The sequence below is a fragment of the Lepisosteus oculatus genome, chromosome 23 (genome assembly GCF_040954835.1).
Source record: "Lepisosteus oculatus isolate fLepOcu1 chromosome 23, fLepOcu1.hap2, whole genome shotgun sequence".
NCBI lineage: Eukaryota > Metazoa > Chordata > Actinopteri > Semionotiformes > Lepisosteidae > Lepisosteus > Lepisosteus oculatus.
In genome coordinates this window covers 1,911,898-1,926,287 of record NC_090718.1, presented here as the reverse complement: position 1 = coordinate 1,926,287, position 14,390 = coordinate 1,911,898, and the positions used below count along the sequence as shown (strand labels likewise).

The following is a 14,390-nucleotide window of genomic DNA, read 5'->3' as shown; positions in this document are numbered from 1 at the left end:
ACTGGACACTACAGCACAGAGACACTGACTGACTGGACACTACAGCACAGTGATACCAGTGGCTGGTGAGGTTGTAGTGAGTGTCAATCAGTACCTGATAGGTTCTTATCTATGTTTTTTTTCCACATTCATTGTCTTTCTCTTGCTCGTCCTGTCCTTTCACCTGTCCTGTCCCTTCTTTTGTCTCAGTGTCTGGTGAGACAGACATTGTCGCTTTTAGTACTGATTGAAGGCACTCATTTATTTTTCATTTGTGAAATCATGAGAGAGAATTCATTATTGAAGGCTGCTTCGCTGTTGTAGCACTAATTTCTGCATTTGTTCATTTTGAGGAAGGGGATGTTTTTTTATAGAGCCTTACTGACTGAATGGGCTGTACAAAGCCTGCACTTAAAGAGAAGCCTTTGTTAACATATATATTTAATGTGTTGCTTTAACTGTATATATTTTTAATGTGTTTGTTCTTGTGAGTGGAGAACAGTGGTACTAAAAGTGCTGGCTGCGCAAAGGTACAAGGGAAGGTGGAATGGGTCATAGATAAATCCCTCATCTTGAAAAGGGAAACGTTGAACAGCTAATAGCAGATAGTAAGACTGCTAAACTTAAAACAGTGCTGGACAGGACTAAGTGGTCTGAATACAAGTGTCCTTTCGATGAAATTACCACAGCTGAGTAACAGCAGCTAATGGCATGATGGTTGGCTTTGAGTGACAGCAGACACAGCCAATAGTGTGACGGTTGGCTTAGAGTGACAGCAGGCACAGCTAACGGCATGACGGTTGGCTTTGAGTGACAGCAGGTCACAACCAGTCACAGGCACAGCCAATGGCATGATGGGAGACTTTGAGGGCGCATCGGATGGCTTAACGGTGTCAAAAATGCAAACCAAAAAACAGTAAGGCTGTCATCATTACCAGTGTTAAGTTTGTGTGCTTTTTTTCACCTGCCCTGCCAGTGGGGGCTCATCAGTGGCTTTGGCCCTCGGACCAGTGAGGGAGGATGGGAAGGAGGACGCACTGGTGTCAGGGTCTGGGTATGTGCCTGTTTACACACTGCGAGACCCGCACACCGATGCCACAGGGGGCGCTATTGAGCAGCACAGAGAGGACATACGGACATATGAACGTCAGAGAGGAGGCCTTGCGGCGCATGTAACCCACTGGGTAGTGAGCAGCTGACTCAGCCAGTTTCTGTAGCTTGTTCCCCACTCCCACAGCTCTGAGGGCACTCAGCGGTCTGGACTCTTTTATTGTCAAAAGGGTCTGTGTCTTCCAGGGCTCGTGTCGCCTGTTGTGTGGGAGTTTGTGTGCTGTCTGTGTGTTTATGTGTTATCTGCTTGTCTGTGTACTATGTTTGTATTTGTGTGTTGTCTGTGTGTTTCTATGTTGTCTGTGTACCATGTTTGTATTCGTGTCGTCTTTGTGTTGTCTGTGTAGCATGTTTGTATTCGTGTCGTCTTTGTGTTGTCTGTGTGTCTGTGTAGCATGTTTGTATTCGTGTTGTCTTTGTGTTGTCTGTATGTCTGTGTACTATGTTTGTATTTGTGTGTTGTCTGTGTGTTTCTATGTTGTCTGTGTACCATGTTTGTATTCGTGTCGTCTTTGTGTTGTCTGTGTGTCTGTGTACCATGTTTGTATTCGTGTCGTCTTTGTGTTGTCTGTGTAGCATGTTTGTATTTGTGTCGTCTTTGTGTTGTCTGTGTGTCTGTGTAGCATGTTTGTATTCGTGTCGTCTTTGTGTTGTCTGTGTGTCTGTGTACCATGTTTGTATTCGTGTCGTCTTTGTGATGTCTGTGTGTCTGTGTACCATGTTTGTATTCGTGTCGTCTTTGTGTTGTCTGTGTAGCATGTTTGTATTCGTGTCGTCTTTGTGTTGTCTGTGTGTCTGTGTAGCATGTTTGTATTCGTGTTGTCTTTGTGTTGTCTGTGTATTCGTGTTGTCTTTGTGTTGTCTGTGTGTCTGTGTACCATGTTTGTATTTGTGTCGTCTTTGTGTTTTCTGTGTGTCTGTGTACCATGTTTGTATTCGTGTCGCCTTTGTGTTGTCTGTGTGTCTGTGTACCATGTTTGTATTCGTGTCGTCTTTGTGTTGTCTGTGTGTCTGTATAGCATGTTTGTATTCGTGTCGCCTTTGTGTTGTCTGTGTGTCTGTGTACCTTGTTTGTGTTTGTGTGTCGTCTGTGTGCCATCTGTGTGTTTATGTGTTGTCTGTGTACCATGTTTGTACTTGTGTGTCGTCTGTGTGTTGGTGTGTCTTCCGTGTGAGCTGCAGTGAACGGGAAACTGCTGGTTAATTTTTAGGTGACTAAAAGATCAACTCCAGTAATTAATCTGCATGCATCAGAGAGAGGGAGGGAGATGAAAGAGGAAAAAGGAGGGATTAAGGATGCCGAGGAGATTGAGGGGCTCCATCTGTGATCCTAATCCCAGAGCGATGGAATTCTGTCTGCAATCTGCACAAAGACTGGGAGTGGAGGAGGACTGTAGGATTGTGTATGTAGACACTGACTGGACACTACAGCACAGTGACCCTGACTGACTGGACACTACAGCACAGAGACACTGACTGACTGACTGGACACTACAGCACAGTGACACTGACTGACTGACTGGACACTACAGCACAGTGACCCTGACTGACTGACTGGACACTGCAGCACAGTGACCCTGACTGACTGACTGGTCACTACAGCACAGTGACACTGACTGACTGACTGGACACTACAGCACAGAGACACTGACTGACTGGACACTACAGCACAGAGACACTGACTGACTGACTGGACACTACAGCACAGAGACCCTGACTAACTGACTGACTGGACACTACAGCACAGAGACACTGACTGACTGACTGGACACTACAGCACAGTGACACTGACTGACTGACTGGACACTACAGCACAGTGACCCTGACTGACTGGACACTACAGCACAGTGACACTGACTGACTGACTGGACACTACAGCACAGTGACCCTGACTGACTGACTGGACACTGCAGCACAGTGACCCTGACTGACTGACTGGTCACTACAGCACAGTGACACTGACTGACTGACTGGACACTACAGCACAGAGACACTGACTGACTGACTGGACACTGCAGCACAGTGACCCTGACTGACTGACTGGTCACTACAGCACAGTGACACTGACTGACTGACTGGACACTACAGCACAGAGACACTGACTGACTGGACACTACAGCACAGAGACACTGACTGACTGACTGGACACTACAGCACAGTGACCCTGACTAACTGACTGACTGGACACTACAGCACAGAGACACTGACTGACTGACTGGACACTACAGCACAGAGACACTGACTGACTGACTGGACACTACAGCACAGAGACACTGACTGACTGGACACTACAGCACAGTGACACTGACTGACTGACTGGACACTACAGCACAGTGACCCTGACTGACTGACTGGACACTGCAGCACAGTGACCCTGACTGACTGACTGGTCACTACAGCACAGTGACACTGACTGACTGACTGGACACTACAGCACAGAGACACTGACTGACTGACTGGACACTGCAGCACAGTGACCCTGACTGACTGACTGGTCACTACAGCACAGTGACACTGACTGACTGACTGGACACTACAGCACAGAGACACTGACTGACTGGACACTACAGCACAGAGACACTGACTGACTGGACACTACAGCACAGAGACACTGACTGACTGACTGGACACTACAGCACAGTGACCCTGACTAACTGACTGACTGGACACTACAGCACAGAGACACTGACTGACTGACTGGACACTACAGCACAGAGACACTGACTGACTGACTGGACACTACAGCACAGTGACACTGACTGACTGACTGGACACTACAGTACAGTGACCCTGACTGACTGGACACTACAGCACAGTGACCCTGACTGACTGACTGGACACTACAGCACAGAGACACTGACTGACTGACTGGACACTACAGCACAGTGACACTGACTGACTGACTGGACACTACAGCACAGAGACACTGACTGACTGACTGGACACTACAGCACAGTGACACTGACTGACTGACTGGACACTACAGTACAGTGACCCTGACTGACTGGACACTACAGCACAGTGACCCTGACTGACTGACTGGACACTACAGCACAGAGACACTGACTGACTGACTGGACACTACAGCACAGTGATACTGACTGTCCAGTGACTGGACACCGAATGACTGCAGTACTTCACACAACACTTTTGTTAGACTGCTGTATGGGACTGTTTGTGGGAGAAAGATTTTGGGACAATAGCCTTTCAAATGAGTGTGTGAATGTGTGCTTCTGATTGTGTATACTGATCAGTATGCTTGTTTGGATATGCGTGCGTGAGTGCGTGCGTGCGTGCGTGAGTGCGTGCGTGCGTGCGTGCGTGCGTGCACATGTGCATGTGTAGTGATTCCGTGCAGAACCCTTAAGTGCACAATCTCTCCCAGAGCAGTCTATTAAAGTGGGGTGGTGGGCTTGTTCCCAGGACTGCTCTGCAGTGGGTCGAGGTACAGAGATGTCCTCGCAGACCGAGGGAGGTTTCTAGAGTTACTGAAATTAACCTGAACTGACTGACTGGACTCCACCTAATTGCTGACGGTGAGCGGGAAGCTCACTGAGACAGAATACTCCCTACTGAAAGAATCCATCCTTCTCAGAGTTACAGCTTTCAGTCAGTTGAGGAGTTTGTGTGTATAATAATATCTTTTCATCTCTCTCTGCAGTGATGTTATTGGATACCACTGAATCCACATCTGAATTGGGCTGGATAACCTACCCTGATACTGGGGTAAGTGAGAGAGAGGAGGCACTGACTGACTGGACACTGCAGCACAGTGACCCTGACTGACTGACTGGACACTACAGTACAGTGACCCTGACTGACTGGACACTGCAGCACAGAGACACTGACTGACTGACTGGACACTGCAGCACAGTGACCCTGACTGACTGACTGGACACTGCAGCACAAAGACACTGACTGACTGACTGGACACTGCAGCACAAAGACACTGACTGACTGGACACTGCAGCACAGTGACCCTGACTGACTGACTGGACACTACAGCACAGTGACCGTGACTGAGTGACTGGACACTACAGCACAGTGACCCTGACTGACTGGACACTGCAGCACAGAGACACTGACTGACTGACTGGACACTGCAGCACAGTGACCCTGACTGACTGACTGGACACTACAGCACAGTGACCCTGACTGACTGACTGGACACTACAGCACAGTGACCCTGACTGAGTGACTGGACACTACAGCACAGTGACCCTGACTGACTGGACACTGCAGCACAGAGACACTGACTGACTGACTGGACACTGCAGCACAGTGACCCTGACTGACTGACTGGACACTGCAGCACAGTGACCCTGACTGACTGACTGGACACTACAGCACAGAGACACTGACTGACTGACTGGACACTACAGCACAGTGACCCTGACTGAATTGAAGAACAAAAAAGAAAGAGCTTGACAATACCAAAGCATAAAATAGAATCAGGCCTTAAAATGAAACAGCACCCCGGCAGTATACACCTGGTCACTGTCAGAAACACATCCCGTAGAACAGACGGACACCGGCCAACGTCAGGCTCCGTGACTGACACAGGCTGAGTGACCACAGCCTGGCCATTGCGACACAGTGACCCAGACAACACCTGGCTGTGCTCTTACTGCTCCACATGGAAGGACACCAGTCTGTGGGATGGACGCAGAATTCCCTTGTACGGTCCAGACACAGAAACTGGAGGACGGACACTCTCTGATGGGAGGGACATGGCTTCAGTTTCTTTGCAATGGCTCCTTGCACTTTGAATTGTCTGTGGGGAGTTTTTCCCCATGCTGTCAGTGAAGTCATGATTTGTGTGTCGGAAAGTGAGTATAGCAGAATTGGGGGGAGGATTGGAGAGTCTTGGGGAGACGGACCCTCAGTGGGCTCGGGACTGTATCTCTGGGCTCAGTCTCACCAGAATTGAACACACAGGCCTGCTGGGAGCACAGACTCAGGGCAGAGGGCGCTGGCGGGAGCAGGGGGGGTGAGGAAGAGGAACAGAGAAAGATGAAGGTCAGGTGAGAGAGAGTGAGGAAGAGGAGCAGAGAGGGAGACGAGGAATGGGAGTTCCAGGTACTAGTTCCTGAACTGCCACATGTTTATCTCGAGGGTCGCACCTCCAGATCTTTCTGTGATCGCAGTCCACGGGTTCACGCAGGGCTGTGATCGCTGCCCATCCTTCTGTGGCGGCGCTGCAATTGAAACGTTGCGCCAGTGGGGCGCGTGGAGATGAGCTGAGCTGACAGGCAGGGGGGGCAGTGAGCTCTTTAAGAGATGCAATGTGAGGGCGATGGGGGTCTGGCTTATTTGAGCTGGGGGCTAGAAGCTGTGACCTGAGAGTAAGCCACAGAGACACTGCTTTGCTTGCCTGTTCTGTACTCTGTTCTGCTCCTGAATGCCCTCTGGCTTGGAGTGCTCTACAAATCCGTTCAGATCGGGCTGGAGTTTTCGTGCATGAATGCTGGTGCTGTCTGTGTGCACAAGCCAAAGCTTGCTTAGAGATCAAAGCTGAGTTAAACACACTAACTGCACACCTGGTCACAGAGCTGTCCGGTCTGACAGACACACTCACCACACACCTGGTCAGACAGCTGTCCTGTGTATCAGACACACTGACTGACCACACACCTGGTCAGACAGCTGTCCTGTGTATCAGACACACTGACTGACCACACACCTGGTCACACAGCTGTCCTGTGTAACAGACACACTGACTGACCACACACCTGGTCACACAGCTGTCCTGTGTATCAGACACACTGACTGACCACACACCTGGTCACACAGCTGTCCTGTGTATCAGACACACTGACTGACCACACACCTGATCACACAGCTGTCCTGTGTATCAGACACACTGACTGACCACACACCTGGTCAGACAGCTGTCCTGTGTATCAGACACACTGACTGACCACACACCTGGTCACACAGCTGTCCTGTGTAACAGACACACTGACTGACCACACACCTGGTCACACACCCAACCAGCCTGGCGTTCCTTCTCCTGATGAGGGCGGTGTAGTCGCAGTCAGGAGACCCCCCCCAGGGGGGAGGTTTCTTCCACACCCTGGCAGAGCACCCCCAACTGTTCTCGTATGCGGAATGTGTCTTTTCACAGACCCCAGCTTGCTCTCCAGGAGACACACGGGGAGGGAGAGAGAAGCTGGGGGTCAGAGCGCAGGGTCGGCCATTTATACGGCGCCCCTGGAGCAGTTGGGGTTCAGGGCCTTGCCCAACGGAGTAGGATTCCTCTGCCGGCCGCGGGATACGAACCGACAACCTTCCAGCCACAGGCGTAGATCCTGAGCCACAGAGCCACCGCTCCACCCATTAAGGGCTCATTTGTGTACTTGAGAGCTCGGCAGAGGCCGGGGTCCCCCCAGCTCCGCCCCCTGCCCCGAGTGGCAATGTGTGGATTCCACCCCCTCTCCCTGCTGGCCCCAGTGAGCGACTCATCGGCCGTGCCTGCGTCTCTCCCCCCCCACCCCCTCTCTCTCCCCCCCAGTGGGACGAGGTCAGCGTTCTGGACGACAGGGGGCGCCTGATCCGCACCTTCGAGGTCTGCAACGTCAACGCGGCCGCCCCGGGCCACAGCTGGCTGGCCACGCCCTTCCTGGAGCGCGGCTCGGCCCCCCGCGTGTTCGTGACGCTGCGCTTCTCGGCGCGGGACTGCGCCAGCCTGCGCCGGGCCTCGCCCACCTGCCGCGAGACCTTCACCCTCTACTACCGCCAGGCCGACTCCCAGAGGGAGGTGGAGCGGACCTGGGGCGGCACGGTGAGGACCCGGAATCCCCCTGTGAGCCGGGGGCAGCGCAGTGATCAGCGCCCCCCGGTGGCACCAGGGTTCGCACCTCCTGTGTGGTGGGGGGCAATATTCCCACCAGGTCTGCATGGGTCTCGTTTTCCCCAGCTGCTCCGGTTTCCCTCCTCGTTCCAGAGACTTTGTTTGTGTGCCGTGTGTTTGTGTAATACACACACACACCTGGAGTCCAGACTCTTACTGGACACACTGTATACACACACACACACCTGGAGTCCAGACTCTTACTGGACACACTGTATACACACACACCTGGAGTCCAGACTCTTATTGGACACACTGTATACACACACACCTGGAGTCCAGACCAACCAGCAGCCATATCACCCTGCAACTCACAACTGGCAGCCCCACTGAAGCTCAGCAGGTGTGAGCCTGGTAATGCCCCAGTATAGTGACAGGGACTCTATACTGTACACAGGCGCCGTCCTTCGGATGAGCCGTAAAACCGAGGTCCTGACTCTCTGTGGTCATTAAAAATCCCAGGGCGTTTCTCGAAAAGAGATGGGGTGTTACCCTGGTGTCCTGCCCAAATTTCTCCCTGGACCTTACCCTTAGCACTTGGAGTGGAGTGTCCAGAAATGAGCTACAGAAGTGTCAGGGTATTATTGTTGCTGGCACTGCTTTGTGCCCTGATTCTAGAATGGGATCTGGACTCTGGGATGCCAGGATCCCTTCCAGAAGATAGCGGCTCTCTAATACTGGTGGTGAGGTGTGGGGGGAGGAGTCGATAGCTGGACCCAGCAGCCTAGGCAGTGTGCGTCTGCCTCTCACAGCACTCTACGACGGTATCTCTCGTTCCTCTGCCAGGAAGGCGATGGGGAGACCAGGGAGGGCTGGGTGAAGATCGACACCATCGCCCCTGACAAGAGCTTCTCCCGGGTGGAGCAGAACCTGCCCCACCAGTACCAGCCCAACCGGCTGCACAGGGTCAACGTCAAGACCCGGAGCTTCGGACCCCTGACGCGCCGGGGGTACTGGCACTCTCAGATGAGCCCATCCCCCATGTCCTTCTCTCTGTCTGTATCTCTCTCGGTCTCTCCCTGTATCTCTGTCTCCCTCTCTCAGGGCAGAGACAGATGACTGACGTTTTCAGTTGGGCATTAAAAGCTCATCACTCTGTCTTTCTCAGTTCAATCCTAGTTGGTCATCCAGTCTTTCTCTCATTGTACACATGAATCCACTTCCTCCTCTGAATTCAGCGACGATGTCATGTACAGTAGAGGCATGTGGGTCAGCCACTAAGGTTCTGTCATTTGCAGCTGGTAATTCAGTCTCTGTGCATATTAACCAGTCTCAGTGCATTACAAAGACAGTTGGTCAGTCGGTTAGCCACTGCATATATTTATTCCTTCCTCTCTTAATGCAGTGTTAGTGCACTGGCAATGTGAGTTGGTCAATCAGTACTCATTGTGCACTTTCTGCCCTCTCTCTCTCTCAGCTTTGTCCTGGCGTTTGTGGACAGCGGGGCCTGCATCTCCCTGATGGGCGTGTCCATATTCTACAGGATGTGCCCGCAGACCACTCAGAACCTGGCCGTCTTCCCTGACACTCCCTCAGGGGCGGAGCCTGCTGCTCTGGTCCCGGTGGATGGGGCCTGCGTTCCCAACAGCCTCCCGCAGGCGGGGGCCCTGCCCAAGCTGCATTGCAACGCGGAGGGTGATTGGATGGTGGCGGTCGGCGGCTGTGTCTGCAATGAGGGGTCGGAACCCAACCAGAACAGCACTTCCTGTGTGGGTGAGTGATGTCATAGATCCCACCGGCCCCACCACAAAGCGCGCCCTCACTGCTGTTCTGTGGGGCGAGCTAACGTTGGCATGGCAACTAGCTTCTGCTTCACCTACCCGTCTCTCGGCACCGGTTGCCATGTACACCATCTGACAGGAGACCCAGATCACCTGGAGGGAATTACCATCTCGCCTGTCCAGGTGATTCAGGGTTTTTTAAGGGCTGCTCAGACTCTGGGCTCTCTTGTAGCATGCTATCTCTCGGACTTTGTTCTCCCTAGTCCCTAGCTTTTCTTTGTCTCCAGTTCATTGCTTTGGATTCCTGACCTTAGTTTGTTCTTTCGTCCACAATTCCTGGATTTCTTTACATCTTCCTGTGTATGACCTGGCTCCTGGTTTCATGCCTGTCTGACCATCCCTCCCGATTTGTCCCCTGTGTCTTCTCTTGTCTCCGCGTCAGTGGCATGCGTGGCTGCCCACCTGCCTCTGCTTGATGTTACACAACCATCCCGCCTGTGGCTTTGAACCTGCCTGCGTGCAGCACCGCACTGCAGACAGGTCTGTTTCTGTGTCCATTCTGCGGTCGCTGAGCCTGTCCTGTCTGGACAGCTGTGTCTGTTAGTGTCCAGTGTCTGTGTCCAGGCTGCGGTCGCTGAGCCTGTCCTGTCTGGACAGCTGTGTCTGTTAGTGTCCAGTGTCTGTGTCCAGGCTGTGGTCACTGAGGCTGTCCTGTCTGTACAGCTGTGTCTGTTAGTGTCCAGTGTCTGTGTCCAGGCTGTGGTCACTGAGCCTGTCCTGTCTGGACAGTCAGGTCTGTCAGTGTCCAGTGTCTGTGTCCAGGCTGTGGTCACTGAGCCTGTCCTCTCTGGACAGTCAGGTCTGTCAGTGTCCAGTTTCTATATGCAGGCTGTGGTCACTTAGTCTGTCCTGTCTGTACAGTCAGGTCTGTCAGTGTCCAGTGTCTGTGTCCAGACTGTGGTCACTGAGCCTATCCTCTCTGGACAACCAGGTCTGTCTGTGTCCAGTGTCTGTGTCCAGGCTGTGGTCACTGAGCCTGTCCTCTCTGGACAGCCAGGTGTCCAGTGTCTGTGTCCAGGCTGTGGTCACTGAGCCTGTCCTCTGTGTCCAGTGTCTGTGTCCAGGCTGTGGTCACTGAGCCTGTCCTCTCTGCAGTCAGGTCTATAAGGAACTCTTCGTTCTCCCTCTCCCTGCGTCATTACTGGCCCGTCGCTTTTCTGTCTCCCTCTATTCCCAACAGTCTCTGTCACTCGTTTCCGGACGAGTGACCAATTTCATCACGCTGCCCTGGATGTGTCATTTCTCTCTCTCCCCCTCTCCTTCTTCCTCCTCCTCTCTTCATCCTCCCTGCCGCTTTCCCTCCCCCTCTCCATCTCGCTCTGTCTCTCAGCCTGGAAACCCAGGCTGAAAAAGCAGCTTTATTTAGCAAAGCACCTCTCTTCCCATGAGGGAGCTGCAGTCATCTGGGTAAGGGCAAGGAACCTGAAAGAGCAAGGGAAGCGATGAAAGAAGAAAAGAACATTTCAGGGCCGATATTCCAGGTTGTGATTTTCCTCTTGCACGTGCCTTGGCTTGCGCTGAGCCTCAGCCCCGTGACGAGCTGGTCAGCTGGTCAGCTGGCCAGGGGCAGGGCCTGCACTTGGAGCTGGGCAGACGGGCGCTGAACTTCTTGACAGAGATCACGCCCTTGTCTAACGGATCTCCCCGTCTCCTCGCTCCTGGCTTTGTCTGTTCCTCCCCCGGCCGCCTGTCTCCATCTGTCCATGTCCCCGCGTGTGTTGTTTAAATCCATGCTGACTCACTGCTTGGATCCTGTTGCTGTACACATGAGGCATTTCTGCCCTTCAGATCTCGTGGGTTTCATAGAACATGCTGTGCATTCCACGGAGTTGACTCTGTCAGCATCTCTCCGGATTCCGAACACTTGGATCTAATTCCCAGTTGGGGACTCCAGAGATCCAGTTGCTTTTGCCCAGTCTGCACCTGGTTTACCTGGACATTTCCAGTTGCAAGCAGCACAACATTGGGAATTGATATCGTCTGTTGTGTCATCTGGGTGCCGTGATTCTCGGCCAGACCCCCGGGGGGCTTGGTTTCCAAGTCGCGCTCGGCTCGCCCCCGCTGCTGATTCGCGGGGTGAGCTGGCCTTAGCGTGGCAGCCAGCCTGTGCCCCACCCATCTATCGTTCAGCACCGGGCTGCCATGGAGACCAGGTGACAGGAGACCTGTATCACCTGGAGGCAAATTTCCATCTTGCTCTAAGGACGACAGCCTGGACACAGAAACTGGACGCAGTCAGACCTGGCTGTTCAGAGAGGACAGGCTCAGTGTCCACAGCCTGGACACAGAAACTGGACGCAGTCAGACCTGGCTGTTCAGAGAGGACAGGCTCAGTGTCCACAGCCTGGACACAGAAACTGGACGCAGTCAGACCTGGCTGTTCAGAGAGGACAGGCTCAGTGACCACAGCCTGGACACAGAAACTGGACACAGTCAGACCTGGCTCTCCAGAGAGGACAGGCTGTGCAAAACAGCCACACTAGGGGAGGAAACTCAATAGAGCTGCAGCCCAGACAGTGAGCCTCTCAAATAATAATAGTGTATCCTATCCTATTATCCTAATGTTTCTGAAGGTTTTTGCCATTTGTTCTTGTGTTGGCAGCACTGTCATGTCTCAGTACTCAGTTCTCACCCAGCTCCATCTCCAAGAACGGTTTCATACAACGTGTGCAGGGCGAATGAGGCGCAGGGGTAATATCCAGCTATCCCAAGGGAATGTGGAGCTGTGTTGGCAACTGAAATTATCCACGATGGGGAGGAAAAAAAGCTCTTGATCCTCAAAATAAGCCCAGCAGCTGTGATGGAAAAAGCAGACTTGTGTTCACTTCTGGTCCTGGACAAGAAGGAGAAACACAGTTTTCCCTCACGGTAAATGATCTGCACCAACGCCAGGAAACAGTAGTTCCCCAAAAAAAGGTGCTTTTCTCTTTGTGGATCTTATGCTCACATGTTTTCAAGACACGTGGTGTATCTGTGTCAGGATCAGTCCTCTGGCAGTATCTGGGGAATGGAGATGAGTTGTCCTGCCCCAGCAAGGGGCAGTCTGCTGTGCCTCTGCGGCTCCAGGGGTCTGAAAGCATCCTGGAGACTGGAGCTCATCCCATGATCCGAACTCCCGGGATCTCTCCAGGCAGCAGTCCCACCATCCCTGTCAGAGATCAGGGGCTGAGCAAGTCTGGGCCTGGGCTGTACTGGGGGTGGGAAACGTTGTGAGAAACGAACAGGCTGCAGCTGTGAGCGGTGTCAGCAGTCGAGAGTCACGGCAGGGCGGGTGTTTGGTTTCCGGGCGGCTGGTCCGTGCAATTCGACCCGAAACGAGGGCCAGCCCTGCTCTGGGCCCGCGGCCTGGGAGTGAGCCCTTTTGTCCAGAGGGGACTGATCCCACTCCGGGACCCTCTTCACACTCCCCCTGTCCAGTGTGGGAAAGGCCCTTTCCTTTTCCTGGGATGGGGGGAAGAGTGTGTGTGTGTGTGTGTGGTGGAGGACGACCCCAGTTGCTCCAGTCCATCTTGTTTTGTTTCTGAGGACCAGCATTGCTAGGGGAGGTAAAGAGTTCTCTTGCCTCTCTGGACAGCCAGGTCTGTCAGTGTCCAGTGTCTGTGTCCAGGCTATGGTCACTGAGCCTGTCCTCTCTGGACAGCCAGGTCTGTCAGTGTCCAGTGTCTGTGTCCAGGCTGTGGTCACTGAGCCTGTCCTCTCTGGACAGCCAGGTCTGTCAGTGTCCAGTGTCTGTGTCCACACTATGGTCACTGAGCCTGTCCTCTCTGATCAGTCAGGTCTGTCAGTGTCCAGTGTCTGTGTCCAGTTGAGCGTCACTGGGGTTAGCTGGACTTCTCTAATCGTTTATTTGTCTCTAGACACATTTTGGGTTCAGGTGTGGTTTTGGAAACGGCATGTCGTGACTGCCAAAACAGCGCTGGGGCTCTGTTCGCTTTGCCGGGAGGAGGTGGGGGGGAGGCTGGATGGGAAAATCGTTGCGATCGCCCCCTCCCAACGGGCGGGGGGGGTTGTCAGTGGGCCGCAGCCAGCGTCTGTTGCCCCCCCAGCTGTGCCACAGCTGTCCCGCACCTCGCTCCCCAGGCATGTGCCGAGGGAGAACCCGTCTGTGCCCGTGTGTGTGGGTGTCTGTGGTGTGTGCGTGCCGAGTGTGTGTGGAACCCAGCCAGCCACGCCGCGCTCTGAGAAGGAAACTGGGTCAGCGATCTAAATACCAAATAGCCTGTCATCACTGAATTAGACACACACCACTGGCAGCGCTCCTCTCTCTCTCTCTCTCCGCGGTCTCTCCCCTCACCTCCCCCCTCTGGTCCTCTCTCTCCCGGGGGCACTGACGACGTGCCGCAGAGCGTTCAACCCCCCCCGTCTTCTCTCTCGCTTCTTCTCACACTTGTTAGCTCCTTGTTTCTTCCTGCTGTACTCACGTCCTCTCCCTCCCCCTCTCTCTCAGGCACTCTCCTGTGTCGCCGTCAATAATACATGGAGAGATGGGCCCTCTCTAGGGAGGGCTCTCTGGTCCCCAGTGGTATTTTTGGAGGGGCTTGTTGTGTACTTTTCCGATCTTTCTTTTTCCCCCACTTTAACCCGATACAACCCAATCTATAGCACCGAACTAGAAGGACCACTGCAGTAACAGCTAAAAGCATGCGAAAAGACGAATTCCTAATGCA

General features: G+C 53.2%; 1 protein-coding gene across 3 annotated transcripts in view; it reads left to right on the top strand.

Moving 5' to 3' along the window:
* Positions 1–14,390, top strand: part of ephb6 (eph receptor B6) — a 32,290-nt gene that overhangs the window by 4,762 nt on the left and 13,138 nt on the right. For all 3 annotated transcript variants that reach the window (XM_069182824.1, XM_069182823.1, XM_069182825.1), the window contains exons 2-5: positions 4,751–4,815; positions 7,604–7,873; positions 8,729–8,892; positions 9,360–9,655. In XM_069182824.1, the coding sequence (XP_069038925.1) occupies positions 4,751–4,815; positions 7,604–7,873; positions 8,729–8,892; positions 9,360–9,655 (795 nt within the window). The remainder of the gene's footprint in view (positions 1–4,750; positions 4,816–7,603; positions 7,874–8,728; positions 8,893–9,359; positions 9,656–14,390) is intronic.